Below are 15,746 nucleotides of genomic sequence, written 5' to 3'. Positions count from 1 at the left end.
TGCTCTGGTGAACAAGTGTACCTTCAGATCTTGATATATACCCCTTATGTACTTATAGGCTGCCATCAAGTCACCCCTGAGCCTGTGCATCTTCAGGTTGAAGAGTCCCATAGCTTGCAGCCTCTCTTCATAAGACCTGCTCTCTTGCCCTCTGATCATATGCATGGCGCTCCTCTGGACTCTTTCAGCTTCTCCATGTCCTTCCTGAATTGTGGAGCCCAGAATTGGATGCAGTACTCCAGCTGCAGCCTCACCAAAGCCGAGTACAGCAGGAGGATGACATCCTGGGTCTTGCTTGAGATGCATCAGTAGATGCAAGCCAGAATTTTGTTCACTTAGCCAGCTTCAGTATCACATTGGTGGCTCATGTTCATCTTGGGGTCCATCATGACCCCCAAGTCTCTTTCAGTCGTGGTGCTAGCAAGTGTAGCATTGCTGAGCCTATAAGTGTGACGCAGTTTTTTTACCCTGAGGTGGAGCACCTTGCATTTCTCCATATTAAATGCCATCAGGTTTTCATCTGCCCACCTTGCAAGCCTGTCAAGGTCGGCCTGGATCACCAACGTGTCCTTGAGTGTGGATACTCTTCCCCAAAGTTTGGTGCTGTCAACAAACTTGGCCAGTCCGCTTCTGCCACCAGTGTCCAGATGGTTTATGAAGACATCAAAGAGTACAGGTCTGAGAATGGAGCCTTGGGGGAAACCAAGTGCAATGTTGATTCAGTTCCCTCAACTGCCCGTCTCTGGGTCCGATCTCGGAGCCAGTTCCCCCCGTTGGACTGTGGAGTAGTTTAAACAAAGTGAAGAACACACAAAAAAAACAACTAGAGTTGGGCTCCTAATAAAAGTCTGTGAGACTATTTCCCTCAAAAGTGTATTGAGCTTAATAGGAATATATATATTTTTTACAGCTGACATGTTAGTCTTGTGTTGAGGCTGACTTAATCTTTCACATCTCTGCAAGAATATCAAATTTGTAAGATTTATATTAGCACAGTGTATGAACATTTACCAGCGCAGTAAAAATATAAGTTGACTTTCCAATCATAGTGGTGCCTAGATGTTGCAGAGATCTCTCAGCAAACTGTGTGTCCTTTCATGCTACAGTTAGTAGCACTGGAAGAGGGTAAGAATCTAAATTTGATTAAATGAATAGTCTTTTTGGCCATCTGTTTCTTCACAGCTAATAAAGAAATGTTGAACATCCGTTTAGAGAAGCAGTGCCTCTAATTGTTCAATGTGTTCCCTTGAACAGATAAAGGTGGAACCAGTTGTTCCAGCTTCATCACCAGTTATTCCCAGACTGACACTGAGAGTGGGTGCTGGCCAAGACAAAATGTAAGTACAAAGAAATCCATCTGAAGAAGGTACAAGTTTATCAGGGATTCATCTCTTACCACTTCTGGCAAATCTCATTTTCATTGAGGGACTGCTTTTAATAAAGACTGAGATCTGTGAAATCTCCTCACAGGGCTAACAAAGTGTCGATCCAAACGCTTGTCAAAAGAGAGCTCTCACAGCTTGGGTTTTTGAACCTTGGAGTGGGGCTACAGGGAAGACTTTCTATATTTCTCCATTAACCCCACCAAAAGTCTTCCCAGAATATGGTCTCAAAATGCTGGACTAGCCAGATAACAATGTGGTTTCCAGCAGTAGCTAGTGAAAACCTCCTTAAGAGGCAAACCTTACTCCAAGAAGCTTCTCAATTCTGCAGTTAGCAGTTACTTTATGCCCTGATCCCCTGTATACATTTTTATTTTAGTGTAACTATTGGTGATTCAGTATCTTCATGAATCTTTTTAAATCTTGGTTTGCTAATTAGATCACGAATTATTGTATGTATAATAACACCCAGTTAATTACATTGCTGTGGGTGCTAGACACATATATAACAGCCCCTGTCCCAAAGAGCGTACCGTCTAAATAGGAACAAAATGATAGGTGCAACACAGAGAAGAGGAAGAAGACAAAGACATAGCATTGAGTTCCACAGCTTGGTTATGCATTGTAGGTAAAAGTGTTTTCCTTTAGTCAGGTTCTCAAGATGTGCTGCTTTAATTGCAAAGAGTGAGTGCTCGTGCCTTTCGTTAAGAGACGGTATGATTAACTATGTCTCTATGGTAAATATTAGCTCTCAGCCAGCCTTTCCTCTGGCATTCATTGTATTATGTACTTCTGACATGTTGCTTCCTTATGTCCTTTCTAACCTAAATAGTCTAATCTTTTTAATCTCTCCTGTTGTACTATTAACAATTGTTATTAATGTCATATGTAGTCTTTCTTCCTCTCTTTTATCTATTTTTTAAACTTTTCAGAGACATCGTATTTGAGATAGAATATCTGTTGCTATATTCAAGGTTTCATCTTACCTGTCATCAGTTTATGTAATGGCATTTTGATGCCATGAGAGTGTTCTGAGAGTAGTCTCTGATGGGCTGGATATCAGCTTTTGGGACAAAAGAGTTGTAGAGTTTTTCCTGGGTTTTTGAAGAGTAAGTGTAGTGTGGACGCTTAGGTTAGACAGAGGTTTTGAAAAATACAGGCAACCGGGAACTGTTTGTCTGGATGCCTGGTTTAGACAAAGGTTGATCCATCTTGGAAGATTTGTACAACTCTTGAAACACTCATTTTGTTTGGGAGTGTAGCTTAGGCTAAGGCATGTTCCAGATTGGAAGACTGTTAAATCTGGCAGAGGCCGGGACCAGTTTGGAAATACTTTTGTTTAGCCTAAGAAAAGAATTAGTTTCACTTCCAGTGTGGAGAGTTATGGTAGGTGGGAGCTACATTATTATGAAATTGCTATGGAAAATGTTGTCTGTTGTCTTTTCAGTTCCCACAGGACCCAAAGGTAATAGTCATTTCTTCCCTCCCTTGCCCCACAGTGCTTTCAGTACTTCTTCTCTGCATTTTCCCCTTTACAGTATTTGAGTGTGATCTGCAGTTCACCTGCATCATATTGTTCTACGTTAGGCTTTATATTTTCTAAAATATATTCTATACCTTTCTCATGTCTGACTTGGCCAAAGGCAGCTGGTTAGAATGTCCTTTTAAAGCTCAGTAGCACACTTTCCTTGCAGACGACTGGAGAATACTTTTAAACAGCTCTGTTAACAGATTTTAGAAGTGTTGTGTATAGTGAGCATGTAGGTCAAGTGAGAGCCTACAACTAAGCTCCTAAATCCATCTTCAGGTATCAACAGTGCCCACCATGCTTGTCCTCTTTCTGACCTACCCTAGGCCACATGCATTTGGAATGGAGACTTCAGACATTTGTTAACTGTTGTCCACCACATTTTCCAGTTCACATACCCATATGGGTCAGACACATCAACATGTTTCAATTTGATCTCCATATACATCACAGGCTCAAATTTCTTCCATCCCAGCACCACAGTATAACCCACATAGGTCCCCAGATATAGTGCAGAAGCAGTGCAGTTCTATTAGTCCATGTTTAGGCAGCCCCAGTGTTTCCATCACTGTCACCATACCTGGTCTACTCTTCCTCTAGCTGGGGAAAAGCATGAGATTGCACAGAACTCATGCCCCAATGCAGCGTTCCTAATGCTCCATTATTCCATCCTATTCCCCACCATACCAAGCCTTTGAATGCTGCATTATGTAAGTATTTTGAAGCTGAACATGGTAAAGAGTGAGGATGTAGGGAGCACCTGTTGTGGAAAGGAGAATGGAAAAATCAGAGAATGTGAGCGCAGGGCTCAGCATAGGGATCCGTGGTGGGCTTGTGGGAAGGGTACCGTGGGAGAGTATCATAAGACCTTGGGCTGTATAAGGAACAGCATTTATAGCTATATTAGTTAGTATCTTTCTCCATCATAACTGATGCACATTTATTTAAAAACCTGGGAAATCCCTATGCTTGGAGGTAGTAATGGGGGAGGCCAGTCCCAAGGCCACTGCAACCATTGAGGCACCTTAGGTGCTGTAACAATCCTTCTCCACTCTGATGAGGTTAGCTGAGTTGCTTTGCATCACTGGTGATTCTTCAGGCAGGATAACCTGGTGGCACCCATTGCCTCTCCAGGCATGGATGGCCATTGGCTTGCAGGGAGCTCATCCACCCTTTGACAGGTTTTTGGTCCTGCTGGGTGTCCGCACATCCTCCTCACCCAGGCAAGCCCAGGTGGGGGCACCAGTTTAGTTGTTGACAATCCAGCTATGGAGCAGGCTGTATTGGTTTACATGGTGCCAGATAGCAGACCAAGAGGGGCCTTGCCTGACAGATGGTTATCAGGGAAAGCTGGTGCAGACCGCATGTTCCACCACAACCGACCAAACAAGCATTCAGATGATTTTTAAAGCTACATCCCCTTCTCTTTTCTGCCTCTGCTCTCAGTCTTCCGCAGAGCCATATAATTCTGGGAGGCAGAGATCTCTCTTGGTAGGTGTTCATCCAGACCTCAGTGCAGTAGTGCCTTTGATTGAAGCCTCTGGAACAGGGATTCTCATCAAAAGTGCTGCAAGAACCTGCTACAACACTGACCTACCACCACTGTGGGGTGAAATTGCCCCTCACGCCCCTTTTTCTTGAGGCACATTGGAGGCAAACTGGGAAGAACTTCAGCAGAAACAGAGTGCTTGCTGTAATGCAAGCAGGCACGCTTTTCAGCTGCAGCCACTTCTCAGTTCAACTCTGACATGCCTCCTGAAAACAGGTGCGTGGGACAGGTCTCTGTGCCCTGCACACCTGTGTATCCAGGATATACCATGCAGGGCCAGACCAGGAAAGGCTGGACAAGAGTACACACTTCTACCACATCTGTTTCTCAGTCTAGCTCTGCAGGAGGCATGCGGCTGAGATCCACCTGGCTGCAGCAGTGCTGGCATTGGGGTGAATATAATATAATTAGAATGCTTGAATTGATTGCTACCATATTTAATTAATGATAGGATTAGAATGTTTCTGTTATGATATGCATCATATATTATTTTTAATAGAATGCTGCTAAATTTTGAAAAGTCCTGGAGGGGCACCTTGAGTCTAAAAAAAGATTGAGAAGAAACCACTACTCTAGGAGCTTCTCCAATATAAATCTGCTTTCAACCTGTGAAGCTGACACTCAGTCCTAGCTCAGACTGCTAGTTGCACGTTCTTGTGCTGTGCTAATTCTTAGGAGGTCGGTGCGACTCTCATTGCCTGCCTGAGTATAGGTCTGTGTGTGGCTTGGTAGAAGTATGTGCAACGGAGGCAAAGCCAGATTGCAAATGGCAGCGGCGAACTAAATTTTTCTCTGAAGTGTTTATGGAACAAAATGTCCATGGCAGATCACCAGAAGTGGGCATTGAACTCGCCACATCTGGAACAAACACTGCAAGCATCTACTGCCTGAGCTAAAACACTCGGCTCTGTTAGCTCCAATGCTAGAGCAGGATCTTCAATCTCTTTGTAGTCCAGCCTCGAAGGCAGGCACAAAGAGCAACATTGTGCTAGGGTGGGTTGCAGTTAGGAGAAGTTTGGTGAATGCTTCGTCTGTGTTGATAGTTCCGCTTCTTAATTGGGTAGTCATTTTAATATGGAAATTACAGTGTTAAGATCTGCACTGATGCATTTGTGGCTGAAGTCAAAGTTGCTTCTGGGGTTGCTTGAGGCTGCAGATAAGTAGGCTGTGTGTGGTGGAAGTGAGTTATTTGAAGTTGAGAAAGGGAACTGAGGAGTGAACTGTAGACGGGGTATTGAATTATTTAGCTGCTGAGTCCCTTGATTGCTGCAGTTTACCTAGGTAGGACATACTTTCAGGTTAACACTGTGCTTTTGGAGGAGTTTAACCTAAAACACCGTGTTCCGGGGTTAGTTTCAGAGACAGGCAGAGCCATAAAGAGCTGCTTCATATTCTTCTTAGAGATGCCAAGATAGGTGGCACTTGAAATGGAAACCCTATCCACAAAGTAAGTACAGCAGGCTGACGACAGCGCAGGCATCCTCTCATGTGCCTCAGCCCTGACTTTAGACAGACCACCTGAGCAGCGAGGGGGCAGCTCATTCTCTCTACCTATTCAGCTCTCAGCCTTTCTGCTGAGACTGACGGCCAAGGTGGAGGCCCGTGTCAATTGTGATGGAGATTTTTAATTCTTCATAATTCCTAAAAATGCTAATATCTCCTGGTCCAAGTCAGAAAGCAATGCCTCCATTTAGGTTGGCGCTACATAAGCACACTATCAATCCTAAGAATGTGGCTCTTCATAATTCCTTACAAATGTACGGGGTATAATGTCAGAAAAATCGACATGAAAGCATAGCTTGTTACTGAAGGATAAGTAGAAAAATGTAGAAAAAACCAGTTACACTTTAGGTTTTTGCAAGTGCTTTAACTGCACAGTAAAACAAGTGGAAAGTAGATTATAATCAGAGCATTTCCATCTTAGTTGTAAACAATTACAGCAATACTTGCATGGATGCCACATTAGAAGAAATTTACTGGATTCCATTCTAATGCAATTAGAGCTAATTTTGTTCTTTAAATGAATAAAAGGTCAGCTAGTAAATCTAGTTTATCTCAAGTCCAGGCTTCAATAAATTGTTTTATTTAATTTGTTGTAAAAGATCTTATCCTTAATGGGCCCAGCTCTTATTAGTTTGCTTGGGTTTTAAAATATTTATGACCACCTTTTTAGATATGATTTGAATGATACGTTAGAAAGGGTTTTTGGGGGCGTTTTTTCCCCTGCAGTCTTATCGAGGCACAAGATTGCTAACTGAGTCAGAATAGGAAGGCCCTTAAGATCTGTTATCTAGGGGGAAAAGGCTGGTGTGGACTCTCAGAATTTAAATCTCCTCCAAGTGATGAACAAATAATTTAGCTATTTTGTTAAATTATCTTGAGATGGCTTTTTGTTTACTATTCAACTGGATAATTTTTTTTTCCCTAGGCAAGCCTGTATGTCACACACAATGATTTTTCAAAATGCTTAGCTGCTGAAAATTGGCATTCTGGTCCCTGATACAAATGACATACACTTCAATGTTTGCTTTTATTTCTTTTATTTATGATACATTTGTTACAACTTTAAAGCCAAATTTTTTTTAAGCCCCATAACTTCTGTCTTTAATGCAAGGCTACAAAAGCAACATATAATTGATTTTTTTTTTTCAGGGCTTCCATGACTTGGAAGCAGGGCACATTCTTTTTTGGTAAAATTGTCTTTAATCTATATCTTAAAATGCCAGGCATCTAACTTTTGGCTTTCTGCATTGTATCCTCACTCTGCTTTCAGTAGGGGACCTTGGAGCTGAGTGGAGGAGGATAGTTTTAGCAGCAAGTTGGCCTGTAATCTGATGTGCCCCATCCACATCTATCTTGGAATTTTAAGTGGACAGAAGTATAGCTATCTTCACTCAGAATATAGATATATAATTACTATCTGAGTTTATTATTCAAATAAAGCCCTAAAGGAATAATGGATAGACTAGATTTTTGTTCCTAATGTTCATTAACTTCACTTCATTCCAAAGTGCTGCTCTGTGACCTGGCTGAAATGTATTCAGTGTAGTGAAAAAAGTCCATATTACAAAATTTCCTCATACAGGCTGTTCTCGACTTACAGCGTCTCGAGTTACAACGTTTCGCACTTACAGCATTTATAAATTGACGTCCTGTTTCAACTTTATGACATCGATTTCAACTTTACAACGCTTGATCTGATGAAACACCACACCAGCGAACAAGTTCGCTATGTCGCTCATCTCCCTGGAGAACATCTCTCCAAACTTCCTTGGATGCTTTCTTTAAGAAAGCAGACAAGACTCCAGAAAAACCTGCAGCCGAGACTCCTGAGAAGACTTCAGCCAAGAGCCCTTCAAAAAGTCCAACCAAGAGCCTTTCAAAAAGTCCAGCAAAGTCACCTCAAAGAAGTCCTTCCAAATCAATATGATTGCTATTTACAATATAAATACATTAATGTAGCTATGTTACTCATCTATAATTGATCGAGTACAAAATTCTGGGGTATTTTTGGTGAAAACAGGATATTGGGTCTTGGTTCTGGAATGAATCCCCCATTTATAACATTGTTTCTTATGAGAAAATCGGTTCCGAGTTGCAACGTTTCGACTTAAGACACGGTTTTCAGGAACCGATCGTGTCGTAAGTCCGAGGACTGCCTGTATTACAGAATTTGTCCATAATACAAAAAAATGCCAAAGCAACTAACAGTGAATGGCACTCCATGCAGGGAATCTCAGTAGAAACCAAGGAAGGAATGACAAGTGGAACTGATCTGTCTTCTCTCTACTAGATGCTATTGCTGTGTGTAGCCCTGGGGACTCAGAAACACGCTGATGGACCTGAGAGTGGGAAGCCTGCCCTGCCATTTTGCATTTTCTTCCCATGATTGTCAGTCTGTTAGCTTTCACCATAATAAGCTCACCCGCCTATGTTTCTATAATCAGGCACAAATGGTAGCTGCCTAGAAATCTCCAGCAGTCAGATAACCTGGCGGGGAAATGCAAGAAACAGCCTTTGGAAACTAGGCCTGGCTTCCTGAAGCATGTCTGAACAGTGAGGAAATGTCATGTTTTCAGCAATAAGGTGTTTTATTTTCTTCTTTGTTTTTGGTTTTTCTAACAACAATTCATACTTTTTTGCGAACACACAGGTAATGGTGATCAGTATGCCACCAGAATTACTTTTTGTCATATCTTGCAGGTTTTGTATTTCTGTAAGGCTTCATCATTTGTCATAGATTAGTAGATGTTAGGGTCAGAAGGGACCTCAGTAGGTCATCAGGTCTGACCCCCTGCCTAGGGGTCAGACAACCCCAGCCAGGTGCTTGTCCAGTCTCCTCTTGAAGACCCCCAGGGTAGGGGAGAGCACCACCTCCCCTGGAAGCCCATTACCATAAAGAAGTTTTTCCTGATGTCTAACTTGTATCTGCTCTCCGCCAGTTTGTGGCCATTGTTCCTAGTTACTCCAGGAGATGCCCTATTAATGCTCTATACAGGCTGGTGCCAAGGTTAATAAAGACCAAGATTTCTAAGTGGGTGCCAAAAAAAGACTCATAAGTGTAAATTGGCTGATTTTGTAGAAGAGATTGGCCTACCAGTAACTCTGTCAAAGCCTGAAGGTCTAGGGAAAGCTACACAAAAAGAGAGAGAAGAGAACCTAAAGGAGAGGTAGAAATAAGGATCTGAAAACATTTTTGCTCATTTTAATTGGAACATAGACTTTCTTTGTATAATTCTTAGCTCTTTGGGGTCTGTGGATGCTGAAGTAGCACAAGTCATTTTAAAATAGCACATTACTTCTATGAGAGGTTCAAACCACGTGGTGATGGGAGTTGGAAAAAGTCTAAGAGAACTAGACTAAGTAATTGAAATAAAACAACTGGAATTTCGAGTTTTATATAAAATCCTTACTACTTTTATATGATACCTTCCTTGCTGGAAATGTGTAGGCTTTTCACAGGAGGAGTGCTGGTCTCTCAAGGATAAATGAGAAAGCCCATTGTGAAGAAACTTTTGAACTTTGAGTTATTTGGTCACAAGTTATTCAAACTTCAATAATTTAGATTACTGGCTTCATAGAGCTTGCCCATAGAAGCTGAATAATGGGGATCATTAAACTCCTCATGTAGGCATATCCATATTGTTTGCCCCTAACCTTGGCTCTCTCTGTATGGTTTGAGGAGAGAAGGATTGGCTCTTTATTGACTTGTCAAGCCGTAGGTTTGCATTACAGGCCAGGCAGCTCATGACCCATTCCATTTATTTCACTGTTTTGTGGTGGGGAAACAGGTAAAGGAATCCTGCTGGAAGCCCCTCCTTCTGCACGTTTTTATGAATAAGGCCAGTGTTTGTAGCAGTTAAGGCACCGTGACCAAATCCTCCAAAAGATGTAATGCAAGCAGCATGGGGCTATTGTGGGACACAGCTGTGGGCGGTGTTGGTTACCCTGCGAGACATTGCTTATTCAACAGAAAGCTCTGGAGGAGAACTTATTGTGGAATTAAATAGGAGGGAAAAAGTGATACTTCAGGGAGAAAAATGTAGAAGGGTAAACCACTGTTTGGGAAAATTAAACAATGGAGTCTTGGCAGTGAATGTCTATGTTTATTACAGTACTAATGGGTATCCCAATTATTTTACAATGTAGCACTTAGCAGTGAAAGGCTAAGTGTTAACAGTGGAATAATAGAGCTCACACTTCGTCAATCCATCAACTTTTTCTACAGAACAGAAAACTTAATACCAGTTAAATCAATTTTTGATATAGTTGGTAGACCACCAAAGCAAAGAGAGAAGTGAAAAACGATCTCGTTTCTTCTGTCCAAGCACACAGAGGGATACCGTAGGATTTAAGAATCCCAGTGAAACTTTAGGGCTTTGCTAGCTCATCATATATATTTTTTTATCTTTTCTTAAATGCCTAAAGTAAATTCTAAAAAAAAGAGCTGCAGGATGTCTCTGTATGTACAGCATCATATGATTTTTACTGAAGACATTGTCTTGGGCATGATTCATAGGCTGAAGAGAACAGTCAGGAGAAAGATCATATATTTGGCCGCAGCCTTTCAGTTGCTCTTGGGGCTTCAGAAGGGTATGATGTACCTTTGGGTGCCATTGTCTTTGTTCATGAAGGCAGTAGGAGTTCCATGACCAAAATAAGTTTAGAAAAAAAATGACAGGTCCCCTGTGCTTCCACATCGAATCTAGAACACTCCCTTGTGCCTGAGAGTTATTTCAAACCTCAGGCTTGGAATTGGCCGCTTCTCTAATTATAGAAGCCACCCTATTTAATTATTCACTTTGCTCTTGGCAGGTGGAAGGCTGAGGCAAAATTATTTTCATTTGCTCCCACACTTGGTGGATTGCTCCAACAACAAATCCACAAAGAGGTCTGAGTCAGAAGACGTAACAGCTGATTGAGAGATGATTTGATTTTCCTGTTTGTTGTACAAGAGTAAAAAATTATGTATCTAGTACATCTCAGTTAACAGGAGAAGCACACTCCAGGCAGGTTTAGACACATACCTGCTTCAGCGGGGTGCATATGGAAATGGGGATGAGCAACCACCCTTTGTAGAACAACTGGAACAAATGTATGCAACAGGCTTGAGAGCAGATGCTTACTCATTAAAAATAGTCTCTTCAAACCTACAGAAGGAAGCTGACTTCTTTCTGGCTTCTTTAAATGCATCTCTTGATCAAAACCTGTCACTTTAAAAAAAAAAAAACAGGAAATGAAAAATAAATAGCCAAATATTCAGTGTATTATTTTGATTCTTGGGAGGGCAGTGTCAGGTCCCAGGGTCCCAGTACACCAGGCATTGTGCTGACACAACAAAAAGGTGGGTCCCAACTCTGATGAGCTTATGATCAAAGTACAGCTGTTAGATGAGTGATTCATCTGGTAGTGGAGTGTGTTCCTGGGCCAGGAGACCCTGGTTCAGGGCTGACAACATGGCTCAGTTATGCACTGGGCAAGTGCCAGCAACAAAGGGAAAACAGTGTGTATTATTCAGGTGGAGACCTTTCTAGAGCTGCCCCAGTTTACTTTTGCATCTTCCTTGGGAAATGCATAAGGCACTATCCAAATGCTGGTTCTAGCATAAAATGCTGCAGAATGGGTCATTTCCAAGCAATAGGGACATGGGGGGTGGTGGTGAGGACTACGGAGAAAGAAGGACAAGGAAAGAAAGTCATCGCAAAAGATGCAACTCTCTCTCGTCCCCGTATAGATTTGGCTGGTCCTGAACTACCCATGGTAAGATGTCAGGGAGAGTTGGGCTCACTGTTGAGAAGCAGTGTTGAGAGTGGGAAGTGCAGGGATGGTTGAAGTAGTATTTGGAGAGATTAGCCACAGAAAAGGTGCAGATCTGGGAGCTGAACCTTGTGTGTGTGCATGCTCGTAAGTCCGTACCGTTGAAAGGACATTTATGAGAGAACAGAGAAAGGTAAATATTGTGACAAAGTATTTTGTATCCATGCTTATGGAATATATTTTGCAGCCTGTTTCTTAAAGCGAGGACTGTACTTCAGACATCTGTGTACATGCATGTGCGCGTGCAGACAGACTGGTCTAGTTGTCTTGGGTATATTATCTTCTAACATAGTTTTCTGCTTTTCTGAAACATGTCGGGTGATTGCAGTTCTTCTAAAGAATAACAAGCCCGTTTGCATATAGGAGTGCAAAAGTCAGTCTCTAAGCATGATGTGCTCAGGCTTTGTTTTATGTTGTAGTAGGAAAAATATGGAGCTGTTGTGCTTTCAGAATACACAATTAAACCTCAGTAAAGTTTATTTTCCCTTATGCACAAGTTTTGCTGTTTCTGTTGCATAAGTACAGGCAGCATTTCACTATCTGTTGACTTTTCTGTACATTTTTTTAGTGGGAAAGAAAATCAAGTTTTAGGTCATTTGCCATATCGAAGTGAGACGTCTGGTTTTCAGGGCCAAGGTCCACAGTCCATTTGCCATCAGAGTTCCTATCAACTTCCACTGGAGTTTTGTGCTTTCTGACATTGCGTGGATAGTGGGAAATGGTCATCTTGGAAAACATATCAGCTGGTCTTCATTGGTGCTTGGGAAGCCTGAGTTGAGTTGGCCAATACTGTGTGGTGTCACATAGTAATATTTTCAGAATGTCAGAACTTAGGCACCTAGAAGCTGAAGTCCCCCTGGAGTCTCTACAGATGTTATATTTGTCCTGCGGTATCAGCTGTTTTAACACTGCAGAGCAGCTGGCTACACTTTCATGCTATTTATCTTGCTAGAAAAATGGCTCACCTGCCACAAAACCTACAGCAAAGAGTTGGCTGTTTCAGACAGCAACTTCTTTGTCTTTCCAGAATAAACATAATGTGTGGTCATGTCTAGAGACCCTCACTGTCCCATAGTGCTCAGCTGTCTTTCCCTCCCTCCAAGAGGAAGAGAGAGAGGGGAGGCAGGTGGCTCCCTGCCAGCTTGCCCAGTGGGGAGCTATCAGGAAACCCTGCGTGGCTGACTTCCAGGCACCACTGTCCCCATTGCCGCAACTTCGGACCTGGGTACATCGCTGGTAGAAACCACCCAGCAGGCTCTTGCCACCCTGGGTAGCTTGCAGATAGTGATCGGCACTGGGGACAGAGCTGCAGCAGACAGGCAGCAGAGGAACAGCCCCAGCCCCTGTGAGGAGAGGACAGAGAACAGAGGAGTCCGGGGCAGTCCTGTCTGGGCAGCGGGGGTGAGGGGCTCTCTGCAGGCAGCAGCAGGGGCTAATGGGGGGCGGGGGGGGCAGTCTGCACTCCCTGATCATCCCCTAGTTTCGTAGTAGGTAGGGTCGGAAGGGACCTGAGCAGATCATCAAGTCCGACCCCCTGTCATGGCAGGAAAGAGTACTGGGGTCAAACAACCCTGGCAAGGTGTCTATTTAGCCTCCTTTTGAAGACCGCCAGGATAGGAGTGAGCACCACTTCCCTTGGAAGTTGGTTCCAGATCCTAGCCGCCCTGACTGTGAAGTAGCGCCTCCTGATGTCTAGCCTGAGTTTCTAACCTTGCCATAGTTTGCTGGGAGCCTTCTCACTCTTGTCTCTGTGCAAGCGGTGGTGGCAGGGGCTGATCAGGAGCCGCAGGCCCCTCTCCTTCCTCCCCACCATCACCTCTGGTTGCTGCAGGGGATTCTCAGGCAGCCCCCTCACTCTTGGTGCCCAGCAGTGCAAGCCTGCCAGACCCTTCAAGTCCTCAAATCTCTGCCCCTGCTGCCACAGGAGGCTCACAGGGTGCCCTGTCACCTTTGCCACCTGACTGCAAGGACAACAGGGCTGTCTGCAACTCAGGAACTTGAAAGGGTTCTTGGTGCTCGCACACAAGCAGCCCATTAAAACACAGGAACTTTAAAGGGCTTGTGGGGATCCAGAGACCAGCTCCAGCCAGCTTGGGCGCTACTTGGGAGCTGGGAACTTTAAAACCCCCACAAGCTGGTCAGTGAGCCTGTCTGGCAGACTTCCCTGAGGGCTGGGGGAGCTGTAGAGCAGCCCCCTGTCACCCCTGGCTGGAGCTGCCCTTGTGGCAGCTTTGTCACCCTCCAGCCAAGCAACCAGTGGGCTGCGTACGTGTGCCCACCAGTAACAATTTACCTTTTGTAGCACTACAAGCTTTTTGCTGCTACAAAAATCACATCTCCTGGGACCTTAATATTAGGCCTTAAGACTTTGGCTCCTAAAATATTGTAGAAAGTCGGTGGCATTTCAGTTCCTAATTCCTGTTGGCATTTTTGAAATTCTTAACTTTATCTTCAGCCTACTTGATGTTTTCTCAGTGTAACCGTTTCAGTTAGAGGTTTGGTGCTTTTATATCAAAATAGTTACCAGTACAGTTTATTTTCCTCCCTTACTTGTAAAAAAAAAAAAATTATCAGTGCAAGGAATGGTTTGGTTATACTGCAATAATTAAAGTGGCATAACTTTTCCTCTCTAACTGCACTTTAGGGGTGCCTGTACATGAGCCTGGAGGCTGCTCCAACGCGCTGGAATTACAGCCCATCGGAGCAGGCTCAATTAATAGAGTTTGCTGGAGTGTGGTAATTATTGCGCTCCAGCCAGCCTCCCTGTACTTCAGAAGTGTGTGTATGGGTGGGGGGGCTTTAACTAAAGCTTGTTCGCTGAGCTTTAGATAAAGCACCCTTGCTGTCATTTTGAAGCATGGATTCTCTGATACACGAGACACTCCAGGCGCTCTCGGACCCGCTCTTAATTAAAGCGCCCCCCCGTGTAAAAACGCCCTGGGCTCCTACATGCCTACGGCACTCGTGAGAGTGGGAAGTAAATTTAGCCGGCTTTTGAGGAAGAATTCATTTGGAACCTTACCCTCAATAAAATGAGGTTCATTAGACTGACTCCTGCCTAGCCTAAGATAACTCAGTATAATCATTTTGTGGCATCACCTCTAGTAATAAACATTCAACTTAGTGATTCAGATCATACTTTTCTGAAGGCTTGTGGCACGCTTGTCTTTTCCCTCTGCTTATACTAAGTAGGCAATGTAAGAATCATGGTGATATCAGACCAGCTACTTCCTACGGTAGGAAATAAATGAAATACCTTTTGAGTCTCCCCCTGCTCCAGAGCCAGTGGGTCATAGTTTGTGCCAGTTAGAGCCCATTATAACCTGGCTGATCTGTCTTGGTACTAAAAATCCTGCCTTCCCAGGATTTTGCCTTGCTTGCAAGGTTGTCTGCCTTGGCACTAAAAATTGTGGGTTGCTCTGTGCTTGCGAGAGAACTTTCTTCTGTGCCCGTGTTTGGGGAGGTCTTTTTTGTGGATCTGAGTGGATTGATCAGTCCAAAGTAATGATCAAAGTGGAATTGACCAAATCCTCCTTTATAAAAGGATTCCACTATATCTTTACATACTTTAGGATATTAGTTATAAATGCATGTATTTTTTTTATAAATACATTAAGACATTTTGTATGAGATGTATTTCATCTTGCCGTAAAAAAAAGTTCAAAGGATACTTAAAAGTTGAAGGGGAAAATAACAGCTGTACTACAAAGCCTATGCAATAATTCCAGTTTCTTTGGGAAGGGAGTGGTTATAGTTGTTACTTTGTACAGTGAATGGAGGCTCTCATTACCACATCTAGTCCAAGGGTTTTCTCACACCCTTTCATTCTGAAACAGCCATTTTCATAAAAATGTTAATATTTGATTTTTATCTTTTTAATATAGAAAATAATCGTGATGACATGTTGGTAGGCAAGCAGCCCACGGAGAAACGTAACTCTGATCTCAAGGTTCTGAACGTGTTTCGTTCA

General features: G+C 43.2%; 1 protein-coding gene across 1 annotated transcript in view; it reads left to right on the top strand.

Moving 5' to 3' along the window:
* The window catches only part of TAF3 (TATA-box binding protein associated factor 3), a 153,224-nt gene that overhangs the window by 127,742 nt on the left and 9,736 nt on the right, over positions 1 to 15,746 (top strand). Inside the window, exon 4 of the mRNA XM_019543739.1 lies at positions 1,255 to 1,337. Within this exon, the coding sequence (XP_019399284.1) occupies positions 1,255 to 1,337 (83 nt within the window). The remainder of the gene's footprint in view (positions 1 to 1,254; positions 1,338 to 15,746) is intronic.

Source organism: Crocodylus porosus, unplaced genomic scaffold (assembly GCF_001723895.1).
Source record: "Crocodylus porosus isolate Cpor-Errol unplaced genomic scaffold, CroPor_comp1, whole genome shotgun sequence".
Taxonomy (NCBI): domain Eukaryota; kingdom Metazoa; phylum Chordata; order Crocodylia; family Crocodylidae; genus Crocodylus; species Crocodylus porosus.
This window is presented reverse-complemented; position numbering and strand designations above follow the sequence as displayed.